Raw genomic sequence first — 13,518 nt, forward strand, 5'->3', positions numbered from 1 at the left:
AGCGGTTAAGCTTCTGCCTTCAGCTCAGGTCATGATCCCAGGGTCCTGGGATTGAGCCCCAAATCAGGCTCCCTGCTCAGAGGGAAGCCTGCTTCTCCCTCTCCCACTCTCCTTGCTTGTGTTCCCTCTCTCGCTGTCTCTCTCTCTCTCTCTCTGTCAAATAAATAAGTAAAATCTTAAAAAAAAAAAAAAAAAGAATGAAGGCCAAATAAAGACATTTCCAGATAAACCAAACAGAGAAGATTTATTAGTAGACCTGTTTACAAGATATGCTAAAGGAAATTCTTCAGGTTGAAATCAAGTAATACCACACATTAATACAAAACAACCAAAGAGTACTGATAAAGGTAATTTTGTAGGTAATTATAAAAGATGCTGTAATTGCACATTTCTTTTCCTTTCTACCCTTAACTTACTTTAAAACAATTGTATAAGCCAATAAGTATACGATTATATTAGTGATCTATAATGTATAGAAATGTAATATATTTGATGATAATGACAAAAATGAGGCAGGTGGAAGCAAAGCTGTTTGGGAATAAGGAAATGATACCAGCTTATAACTCAAATCTACAGGAAGAAAAGAAGAAACCTAGAAATGCTAACTATAACAGTTCAAATAAAAATCTCTATGAATATGTAATTTCTCTCATTACTTCTCCCATATTCTCTAAGAAACATAAAATCATATAAAGTTATTATAAAAATGTATTGTGGGTTTGTTACATATGTAGATTGTATAACAAACATAACACCACAAAAGGAAGAGGAAATAGAGCACACAAAGGAGTAATGTTTCTATATTTCACTGGAATTAGGTAGTATAAATCTGAAGTCGATTCTGATAAGTTAAGATGTATTTTGTAAACTCTTAAGCAGCAATTAAGAAAGCAATTAAAAATATAGTGAAAAAGTTATTAAGGAAATTAAAATGCTATACTCAAAAACATTCAATTGATAAAAAAGAAAGCAGTAAAGAAGAAATGGAGGAAAAAAAACAACATGAGACATATAGAAAACAAAGTAAAATGGCAAATATAAATCAAGACATAATATCAATATTATTAAACAATTCAAAGGCAGAGATCCAAAAGTGCCCTCTATAGATGATACTCTTAAGATCCAAAGATGTAAATAGGCTAAAAGCAAATGGGATAAAATTATATATCATGTACTATCTGTGCACTGAGTGGCCATTCTAATGTCAGATAAATTAGATTTTTAAAACAAACAAACAAAAAATGCTACTTCAGATAAAGAAGAACATTTTTTTATTTCTTTTAAAGATCTTTTTTAAGAAGAACATTTTATAATGATAAAAGTGTCGATATGTCAGGAAATTATGACAATTATAATCATATACAAAAAAATCCCAAAGTAAGTGAATAAAATACAAAGTAAATGAAACAATAAGATTAAAGTGAGAAATAGACAATTCAATAATAATTGCAATGTTTCAGTGAATAGAACAGTTAGGCAGAAGATCAACAAGGAAATGGAAAAGTTGAACAATACTTCAAACCAACTAGGCCTGACAAACATCTATAGAATATTTCACCAACAACAGAATACACATTCTTTCCAAGCACATATTGAACATTTTCCAGAATAGCCATATGCTATGCCATAAAACAAGACTCAATGCACTTAAGAGCATGTATAAAGACTACAAAGTGTATTTTCCAATCACAATGGGAAGAACTCAATAACAGAAGGAAATTTGGGAAATTCACAAATATGTGGGAATCAAACACTATACTCTTAAAGAACCAATAATTCAAAGAAGACCTCACAGGTGATCATGGAAAATACTTTACGATGAATGGAAATGAACACACCACACACCAAAACTCTGAGGATGCAGCAAAATAAATACATAAGGGGAAATCTAAATCGGGAAATGCTTATATTAAAAGAGAAAAAAAAGATATATCAATAACCTAACCTTCCACCTTAAGATACTGGAAAAAGAGCAAATTAAATCTAAAGCAAGAAGAAATAAAGCAATGATAAAGAACGGTCTGAAAATTGATTAAATAAATTAAAAAATAGAGAAAATAAACAAAATCGAGTGCTGGTCTCTTTGTTCCTACATATAACCTAGCAAAGTTAAAGCAGGAAGAATAGAATATTTGAACAGACCAATTACCAGCAATAAAATGGAATCAATAATCAAAAACTCCCCCAAAACAAAAGCCCAGGACCAGATGGCTTCAGAGGTGAATTCTACCAAATATTTAAAGAGTTAATACCAATTCTCCTCAAACTGTTCCAAAAAATACAAGAGGAAGGAAAACTTCTAAGTTCATTCTATGAAACTGGTATCACCCTGATACCAAAAACCAGAGAGACACCACCAAAAAAAAAGAGAGAACTAAAGGCCAATATCTCTGATGAACACAGATGCAAAAATCCTCAACAAAATACTAGCAAACTGAATCCAACAATACATTAAAAAAATTATTCACCACAATCAAGTGGGATTTGTTCCTGGGATGCAGTGGTAGTTCAATATTCATAAAACAATCAATGTGATACATCACATCAACAAGAGAAAGGATAAAAACCATATGATTATTTCAATAGATGCAGAAAAAGCATTTGACAAAGTACAACATCCATTCCTGATAAAAAAAATAATAAAACACCTCTACAAAGTAAGTCTAGAGGGAACATACTTCAACATAATAAAGACCTTATGTGAAAAATCCACAACCAACATTTTATTTAACAGTGAAAAACAGAACTTTTCCCCTAAGACCAGGAATAAGACAAGGATGTCCACTCTTGCCATTTTTATTCAACATAATACTGGAAGTCCTAGCCACAACAGTCAGACAACAAAAAGAAGTAAAATGCATCCAAATTGGTAAGGAAGAAGCAAAACTCTATTTGCAGATGACATGAGACTATAGAAAAGCCTAAATACTCTTCCAAAAAAATACTAGAACTGATAAATGAGTTCAGTAAAGTCATAGGATACAAAATCAATGTACAGAAACCTGTTGCATTTGCATATACTAATAATGAAGCAGCAAAAAGTGAAATTAAGAAAACAATCCCAATTATAAGTATACCAAAAAACAATAAAATATCTAGGAATGAACTTAAACAAAGAGGTAAAAGACCTATACTCTGAAAACTATAAAACATGGATGAAAGAAATTGAAGACAATACAAAAAATGGAAAGACATTCCACGCTTAAGTGTTGGGAAAAGAAATATTTGTTAAATGTTTATACTACCCAAAGCAAGCTACAGATCTAATGCAATCCCTATCAAAATACCAACAGTATTTTTCACAGAACTAGAACAAACAATCCCAAAATTTGTATGGAACCACAAGAGATTTCAAATAGCCAAAGTGATCTTGAAAAAGAGGAACAAAACTGGAGGTATCACAATTCCAGACTTCAAGTTGTATTACAAAGCTGTAGCAGTCAAAACAGTATGGTACTGACATAAAAATTCATAGATCACTGGAATAAAACAGAAAACCCAGAAATAAACCCAAGAATATATGTTCAATTAATCTTTGACAGAGGAGGAATGAATATTCAATGGGAAAAAGATGGTCTCTTCAACAAATGGTGTTGGGGAAACAGGAGAGCTACATGCAAAAGAGTGAAGCTGGGCCACTTTCTTGCATCATACACAAAAATAAACTAAAAATGGATTAATTACCTAAATGTGAGGCCTGAAACCATAAAAATCCTTGAAGAGAGCCTAGGTAGTAGTTTCTCTGACACAGGCCATAGCAACATTTTTCTAGATATGTCTTCTAAGGCAAGAGGGAGAAAAAGCAAAAATAAACTATTGGGACTACATCAAAATAAAAAGCTTCTGCTAGCATAGGAAACAATCAAGAAAACTAAAAGGCACCTACTGAATTGGAGAAGATAATTGCAAATGACATATCCAATAAAGGTTTAGTATCCAAAATATATAAAGAACTTGTCTAGGGCACCTGGGCGGCTCAGTCAGTTAAGTGTCTGCCTTTGGCTCAGGTCATGATCCCAGGGTCCTGGGATCAAGTCCTGCATTGAGCTCCCTGCTCAGCAGGAAGTCTGCTTCTCTATCCCCTTCTGGTTCTCCCCACTGCTCATTCTCTCTCTCTCTCTTTCAAATAAATAAATTCTTAAAAAAAAAAAGAACTTATATAACACAACACCAAAAAACCCCAAATAATCCAACTACAAAATGGGCAGAAGACATGAACAAATATTTCTCCAAAGAAGACATATAGATAGCCAACAGATACATGAAAAGATGCTCATCATCACTCATCATCAGGGAAATGCAAATCAAAACTACAATGACATATCACCTCATACCTATCAGAATGGCAAAGATCAACAACACAAGAAACAACAGGTGTTGGTGAGGATGTGGAGAAAAAGGAACCCTCGTGCACTTTTGGTGAAAAGGCAAACTGGTGCAACCACTGTGGAAAACAATATGAAGGTTCCTCAAAAAATTAAAAATAGAACTACCATATTATCCAGTAATCACCCTAGGGTATATATCCCTAAAATACCAAAACACTAATTCAAAGGGATACATGCACTCCTATGTTTATTGCAAAATTATTTACAATAGCCAAATTATGGAAGCAGCCCAAGTGTTCATCAACAGATGAACGGATAAAGAGGAGATCGTGTCAGCTATATACAGAAGAATGAAACTCGACCATTCTCTAACACCATACACAAAGATAAACTCAAAATGGATGAAAGACCTCAATCTGAGACAGGAATCCATCAAAATCCTAGAGGAGAACATAGGCAGTAACCTCTTTGACATCGGCCACAGTAACTTCTTTTAAGATACATCTCCAAAGTCTAGTGAAACAAAAGCAAAAATGGACTTTTGGAACTTCATCAAGATAAAAAGCTTCTGCACAGCAAAGGAAACAGTCAACAAAACAAAGAGGCAACCCACAGAATGGGAGAAGTTACTTGCAAATGACACTACAGATAAAGGGCTAGTATCCAAGATTTATAAAGAACTTCTCAAACTCAACACCCAAAAACCAAATAATCAAATCAAAAAATGGGCAGAAGACATGAACAGACACTTCTCCAAAGAAGACATACAAATGGCTAACAGACAAATGCAAAAATGTTCATAATCATTAGCCATCAGGGAAATTCAAATCGAAACCACACTGAGATACAACCTTACACCAGTTAGAATGGCAAAAATTGACAAGGCAAGAAACAAATGTTGGAGAGGTTGTGGAGAAAGGGGAACCCTCTTACACTGTTGGTGGGAATGCAAGTTGGTACAGCCGCTTTGGAAAACAGTGTGGAGGTGCCTCAAAAAATTAAAAATAGAGCTACCCTCTGACCCAGCAATTGCGCTCCTGGGTATTCACCCCAAAGACACAGATGTAGTGAAAAGAAGGGCCATATGCACCCCAATCTTCATAGCAGCAATGTCCTCATTAGCCAAACTGTGGAAAGAGCCAAGATGTCCTTCAACAGATGAATGGATAAAGAAGATGTGGTCCATATATATACAATGGAATATTACTCAGCCATCAGAAAGGATGAATACCCAACTTTTACATCAACATGGATGGGACCGGAGGAGATTATGTTAAGTGAAATAAGTCAAGCAGAGAAAGTCAATTATCATATGGCTTCACTTATTTGTGGAACATAAGGAATTGCCTGGAGGACATTAGGAGAAGGAGGGGAAAAATGAAGGGGGGGGAATTGGAAGGAGAGATGAACCGTGAGAGACTATGGACTCTGAGAAACAAACAGAGTTTTAGAGGGGAGGGGGAAGGGGGCTGTGTTAGCCTGGTGATGGGTATTAAGGAGGGCACATACTGCATGGAGCACTGGGGGTTGTACGCAAACAATGAATCATGGATCACTGCATCGAAAACTGGAGATGTATTGTATGGTGACTAAAAAAACATAATAAAATAAAATAAAAAAAGGAGGTCATGTATATAAATATATACACAATGGACTATTACCCAGCCATAAAAAAGAATGAAATCTTGTCATTTGCAATAACAAGGATAGACCCAGAAAGTATAATGCTGAGTGAAATAAGTCAGAAAGACAAAGACAATCATATGAATATATGATTTCACTCATATGTGAATTTAAGAAACAAAGGAAAAAAGAGACAAACAGAAAAAAAGGTTTTTAACTATAGAGAACAAACTGATGGTTACCAGAGGGGAGGTGGGTGGGGAGAATGGGTGAAATAGGTGATGGGGATTAAGAAAACATTTATCATGATGAGCATTGAGTTGTATAGAATTGTTGAATCACTGAAATATAACACTGTATGGAATTAAAATTCAATAAAAAGGAAAAAATTTAATTATTTATACTGGAATAAAATTTAATAAAAAGGAAAAAAAAGAATTAATTATTTACAAACTCTTCCAAAAAAGTAGAAGAGGAGGGAATACTTCCCAATTCACTTTAGAAGGCCAGTATTTCCCTGATATCAAAACTGGATAAGGACCTCACAAGAAAATGACTAGGTCAGTATCTCTTATGAAAATAGTTGAGAAATTCCCAACAAATCAAATCAAATCTAGCAACATATAAAAATAATGATATTACATGGACAAATGGGATTTCTCCTAGGAATGCAAGGTTGTTTCAACATACCAGAGTCAACCAGTATGCTATACTGGTATATCTGGTACAGTAATGGACAAGAGCCACAGGATCACCTCAGTACACGTAGAAGCATTTCAAAAACCAATACCCTTTCATGATAAAACCACTTAAACTAGGAATAGAAGGGCACTTCCTCAACTTGACTGAAGGCATCTACAACGCATTCACAGCTAACACACTTAATGATGGACTGAATGCCTTTCCCCTAAAATCAGGAATAAGACAAGTATATCTACTCTCATAACTTTTTTTTTTATTCTCATCACTTTTATTTAGTGATGCTCTAGAAGTTTTGGAGGGGTAATGAGGCAAGATAAAGAAATAAACAGCATCCATATTGCCAAGGAAGGAGTAAAACTATGTTTATGTGTAGATGACATCACTGTGTATATAGAAAATCCCAAAGAATCCAATTAAAAACTATTATAACTAATAAATGAGTTAAGCAGGGTTGCAGGATACAAGACCAATTTATTAAAAACCACAGGTAAAAATTAGTGAATTATTTGGGTCCCACATCTGGGGGGTCTTTTTACTGGACAACTCTCCCTTGTCAGAAACCTTCTTTATCTTGAGCTGGAGTCTTCTGCTCTATTAATGCCTCCTGGAATAACACACTGACCTCATTCCTCTTTCATGGATCTCTTTAAATATTTAAAGATAGTTACCATAACCTCCCATTATTTTCCTAGCTACCTTCATTTTCCTTATGTGACATGATTTAAATGCTTTTTTTTTTCTTTCCTGGTTGTTGCCTCCTATTCCTAGATAGATTAAAAACTTACCTTTTTCAAACAAATTTAAAATCTTTTGGTGTCAATATTGTGTTTGGGTACTTTATGATTGTATGGGGTGGTTTAGAAATTACTCCATAATCTACATGAGTCATATTGAACTCATGATGGTTGAATAAAACACTTAGGTCTTTTTCATATGACATCACCAGGTTCTACTTGCATTTCTGGACCTAAAATTCATAAATTTATTCCAGATAATTTTTTTCTTATTCGTTTGAACCCATAGTTCTAATGTGTTTGTATAGTATAAAGGGTCTTTGTATAGTATAGAAACGCCCTCTCTTTTCGACATAAGCATACCTTCTCTGTCATATGATGAAACTAATGAATGGGAAATCCCAAGAAGAGAGGGCTCTGGCAAACCATTAGCTACTTCTCTTGAAAATATCCATATTATAATTATTACTTCTTGCACATGATTTTTTCAATTAGTGATGAATCTGCCTAACCATGCCACATTAATGTAGCTTACATTTCTCCATCTTATCATAACACTGTTGTTCACATAGACTTTATAAAATCTCTTGTTAAAGATGAAATAGTAAATTTCTTCTAGAAACCATACTCTATACTGGAAATCACATAGATGGCATAAAGGGTGTGTGAAGAGAATGCTGGAAAAAAATAAAACAAGAATAAAGACATGGAAATACACTATTTCACAAATAAAAGTTACTCTGGGATTGGTACAGACCCAGACAGCTAATATAACCAATTTTAGCAGCAGTGTATGGAGAGGCCACATGGTTATGATCCATTCCTTTACTTTGTTATGTATATCCATTCATTTCCATAGACTGGGTGGAAAGAGTAAAAATGAAAATGCATGACGGAAGGAGAAATAGGCTCTGAACAATTTGAAATCCTTGTTATTGCACCTTTCAAACAAACCTAAAATTGGCAGGGAGATATTTTTCCTCCAAAATTTATCTATAACCTTTGAAATAAAATTCATATAGAAAATTTGCATTTTTCTATTTACTTACATTTCTTGAAATATTCTGGTCAAGAAAATTCAGAGAAACAGTATCCGTTTTTTTTTTTCATGGTGAGGGAAGAATAAACAAATATGAAATACCTGTGGGCATCTGGCAGCACTATAGCAATCTCCCGCTGTGGCAAATGGCACTGCCTTTCCAAATACTGTCTGGGCAAAAACAAGGTCTGTGGCTAAAAAAATAAATGAAACTTTTTAGCACTGAGGCATTGCATATTTTCCAATCTTCATTGTAAAACATACAGTCTTTATATTATATTCTTAAATATATTTATATAATTAATTCAAAATTTTAAGCAAATATGCCATGCAATTACAGTACCTATGTCAGGTTTTCAATAAATAATGTTTAATACAAAAATGTTTATCTCAAAAATTGCCCTAAAAATGGCAGGCACATTTGTAAATTAATCCAGAAGTTTTAAAAAACTAAATACCTTGTTATATTTTACATTATAGTGAATATCTAAAATAAAGTGGGTTCAGGAGCAAATTATAGAAGAAAAAAACATTAAAGGTTAATACATCATGACAAAGCCACACATAGGTGCTTATAGACCATATATATATATATATATATATATATATGTATGTATATATATATATATATGATGTATATATATCAATTCATTTAGGCAACTCAAAAACAAAAACATCCAGCTAAAATATTTGTTATTTTGATTTCTAATATTACTGCATTATATTACTATTTTCTTTTGAATCTTACTTTTGCTAACATCGTTAGCAAAATTTCCTAATTGGCAATAATGCTGGAGAGTCTATATGAAGTATCAAAAATAGAGTTATAGGATTAAAGGCAGGTTGGAAGGAACCCTAAAAGTCCACCGGTCCAATAAGTTATTCATGCTTGAATCAAATAATATTCTAACCAACAGTATTCCAGTCAGTGGCTCTCACCTCCACTAACGTTGTTTCAAATCACTTCACTTTTCAACAAGACTGAAAGATCACTGCATGCCCCCATGATGACACCAGTTCCCTACAGGCAATTCCCAAAAGTAGCATTCCTAGAGATATCGTATCACCAAGGGCAGTTTCCAAGGCTAGGAGGCTTTCAGTTATGTGCCAGAGTCAGCTTGTACCAAATCATGAGAACCAGCTGGGTGTGTCTCTTCCCAACATCATGTACAATGAGCTCGTGTTGGTAGCTTAAAGTTGGCATGGTGGGAATATATATAACCATGGACATTGGCAAATGCTATAAATCAGACTTTGTTTCCTGGTTGTTAAATGCTGGTTGTTAAACATTTATCCACACATCACTGCTTATGCTGGCACTTACGGGTTAGGCTGAGGCACAGCAGACACAACTTTCAAATCAAGCATCCTTTGCTACTATCTCCCTCATCATTACCTGGATAACTCACAGATAGCTCTAACTCAACACGCCCAAACTAAATATATTATCTTTTTCTCCAGACTTATTTCCTCTGCTATATTTCTCATCTCACTGAACTATGTCACCATCCACCCTGTTATTTTGGAAATCTTTCTAGATATTCTTTGTTGCTAATCCCTATATTCCTTCTGTCTGAAAATCCTACAGAGTGTACCTCTTTAATATTTCTCAAGGGCTCCCTATTCTGAACCATGCCCCTATTTTAAACCCGTATCATTTCCATCTGGATTATTATATTAGATTCTTAACTATTTTCATGGATACAATTTGTTCTCCTTCCAAGTTTGGTTCCTCTTCTGCTAAAACTTTCCCCCAGTGGTTCTCATAACTTACAAAATTCGATTGTGTAGTTAGTACACATTATTCTTTATGATCTGCTCTCTGGGAACTTCTCGGCAACCCCCCAATATCCATTTAATTTATGTTTACAGAAAAATGGACTTTTTATTTTTTAATGGAACCAAGATGATTCACCTTTCCAGGCTTTTGTTCATGCTGTTCCCTCCTCCTGAAACTCCTTTTCTCCACATCAGTTAACTCAAATTTGTCTTCAAGATTTCCTCAAGATAGCTTCTTGAGGAAAGTTAAAGACTTTTTACTCAACAAATATTTATTTAAAACCTATTGTGAGGGGGTGCAGAGCAAGATGGCAGAGGAGTAGGAGACCTGGATTTCGTCTAGTCCCAGGAATTCAGGTGGATTGGAATCAAACCATTCTGAACACCTACGAACTCAACAGGAGATTGAAGAAAAGAATAGCAATAACTCTCTGAACAGAAAAGCGACCACTTTCTGGAAGGTAGGTCATGCGGAGAAGTGAATCGGGGGCGATATTTGGGAGGATAGACGGCGGGGGAGGGGGCCTCCCTCAGCTACTACTGGCAAGTGATAGAGCCACAGAGCACAAAATTGGAACTTTTAGAAGTTGGCTCCGCTGAGGGACGTCGCTCCAGTGGCTAAGCAGTGGGTGAAACCCTCATAGGACATTGTGGTCTCAGGACCCTTGGGGTCACAGAAAGACCAGGGGTGCCTGAGTGCAGCAGAGCTCCCAGGTATCGGAGCGGGGAAGCTGGCTGCAGAGACGGAACCGAGGCGTGGGCTCTCAGCTCGGGGTGGCCATAAACCGTGATCCGCGGCACAGTAGGGCCACTACTCCTCCAGCAGGGACCCAACAAGCGGCCGATCTGTAGAGACTCCCCTTCCTCCCCCAGGAGGAACAGCGTGGGAGCACACCACAGGGATCTGCTGGGTTTGGAGACTCCACACCAGGTCATGTGCCAGAGATAGAAACACTTGGTCACAGGCCGGGTGAGCACGGAGTGTGGCTAGAGACCGGGGAGACGGGAGTGATTGCTTTTCTCTGGGGGCACGCTGGGGATCGGGGCCCTGAGTTCTTGGCTCCTCCAGGGCGGAGATTGGGAGGCCGCCATTTTCACTCTTGTCCTCCAAAGCTGTACGGACAGCTTGCAGGGAACAAAAGCTCCTGAGAGCAAACCCTAGCAGATAGCCCAGACCAGGCAAGGGCGGGGCAATTCCGCCTCTGGCAAAGACATTTAGGAACCACAGCAACAGGCCCCTCCCCCAGAAGATCAGCAAGAACAGCCAGCCAAGACCAAGTTTACCCATCAATGAGAACAGCAGAACGCCAGAGCTAGGGGAATACTGCACATAGAATCCATGACTATTTTAACATGAGTCTTTAGTCTTTCAAAGTTAATTTTTTTAACTGTCTTTTTTTTTTTGAATTGTTCTTTTTCCCTTTTTCAACCAACATCTTATCAATCCATTTTTTAAAAAACATTTTTATTTTTCATTTTTAGAGTCATATTCTATCCCTTCATAGCAGTTACCCTAATTTTTGGCGCATATATATATATATATATATGTTGTTCTCTCTTTAAAATTTTGAGATACAGTTTCTTCTAACAGATCAAAATATACCCTAAATCTCTAGTGTATGGCTTTGTTTTAGTCTCCTGCCTGATCACATTTTCTCCCTTTTTTTTAATCCTCTTCTTTCTTTTTGCAAACAACTTCTTATCTTATCAATTCCTTTTATAAAATTTTTTATAATTTTCACCTTTACAGTCATATTCCATCCCTTCATTGTATCAACCCTTATTTTTGTACATATATAAGTTTTTCTTTCTTTAAAATTTTGGGAGGCACTTTCTTCTAACAGACCAAAATACACCCAAATACTAGTGTGTGGCACTGAACTATGCACCAGCCTGACCACATTTGGTCATATTCCAGGTTTTTTTGTTTTGTTTTGTTCTGATTTGTTTGTTTTTATCTTTTTCTTTCTTTCCCTTACTTTTCCCCCGGTTTCAGGTCTTTTCTGATTTGTTTAGTGTATATTTTCTGGGAACATTGTTACCCTGTTAGGATTTTGTTCTCTCATTCATCTATTCTCCTCTGGACAAAATGACAAGATGGAAAAAACCACCTCAACAAAAAGAACAAGAGGTAGTACCGACTGCCAGGGACCTACTCAATACGGACATTAGTACGATGTCAGACCTAGAGTTCAGAATCATGATTTTAAAGATACCAGCTGGGCTTGAAAAAAAGCATGGAAGTTATTAGAGAAACCCTTTCTGGAGAAATAAAAGAACTAAAATCTAACCAAGTCGAAATCAAAAAGGCTATTAATGAGGTGCAATAAAAAATGAGGGCACTAACTGCTAGGATAAATGAGGCAGAAGAGAGAATCAATGATATAGAAGACCAAATGATGGAAAATAAAGAGGCTGAGAAAAAGAGAGATAAACAACTACTGGATCACGAGGGCAGAATTCGAGAGATAAGCGATACCATAAGATGAAACAATGTTAGAATAATTGGGATCCCAGAAGAAGAAGAAAGAGAGAGAGAGGCAGAAGGTATATTGGAGCAAATTATAGCAAGGAACTTCCCTAATTTGGGTAAGGAAACAGGCATCAAAATCCAGGAGGCACAGAGTACCCCTCTCAAAATCAATAAAAATAGGTCAACACCCTGACATCTAATAGTAAAACTTACGAATCTCAGAGACAAAGAGAAAATCCTGAAAGCAGCTCAGGAGAAGAGATCTGTAACCTACAATGGTAGAAACATTAGATTGGCAACAGATCTATCCACAGAGACCTGGCAGGCCAGAAAGGACTGGCATGGTATATTCAGAGCACTAAATGAGAAAAATATGCAGCCAAGAATACTATATCCAGCTAGGCTGTCATTGAAAAGAGAAGGAGAGATAAAAAGCTTCCAGGACAAACAAAAACTAAAGGAATTTGCAAACACAAAACCAGCCCTACAAGAAATATTGAAAGGGGTCCTCTAAGCACAGAGAGAGCCTAAAAGCAACATAGACCAGAAAGGAACACAGACAATATACAGTAAGAGTCACCTTACAGGCAATACAATGGCACTAAATTCATATCTTTCAATAGTTACCCTGAATGTAAATGGGCTAAATGCCCCAATCAAAATCACAGGCTATCAGATTGGATTAAAAAACAAGACCCATTGATATGCTGTCTGTAAGAGACTCATTTTAGACCCAAAGACACCCCCAGATTGAAAGTGAGGGGGTGGAAAACCATTTACCATGCTAATGGACACCAAAAGAAAGCTGGGGTGGCAATCCTTATATCAGACAAATTAGAT

The 13,518-nt window shown here is 36.0% G+C and overlaps 1 protein-coding gene across 1 annotated transcript in view; it reads right to left on the bottom strand.

Annotated features, from left to right (window-relative positions):
- The window catches only part of ADAMTS20 (ADAM metallopeptidase with thrombospondin type 1 motif 20), a 181,902-nt gene that overhangs the window by 12,329 nt on the left and 156,055 nt on the right, over positions 1 to 13,518 (bottom strand). Inside the window, exon 37 of the mRNA XM_028123173.1 lies at positions 8,529 to 8,620. Within this exon, the coding sequence (XP_027978974.1) occupies positions 8,529 to 8,620 (92 nt within the window). The remainder of the gene's footprint in view (positions 1 to 8,528; positions 8,621 to 13,518) is intronic.

This window comes from Eumetopias jubatus, unplaced genomic scaffold (assembly GCF_037043125.1).
Source record: "Eumetopias jubatus isolate StellerSeaLion01/CBP00866 unplaced genomic scaffold, mEumJub1_p1.0 scaffold_8, whole genome shotgun sequence".
In the NCBI taxonomy this organism is placed as follows: Eukaryota; Metazoa; Chordata; class Mammalia; order Carnivora; family Otariidae; genus Eumetopias; species Eumetopias jubatus.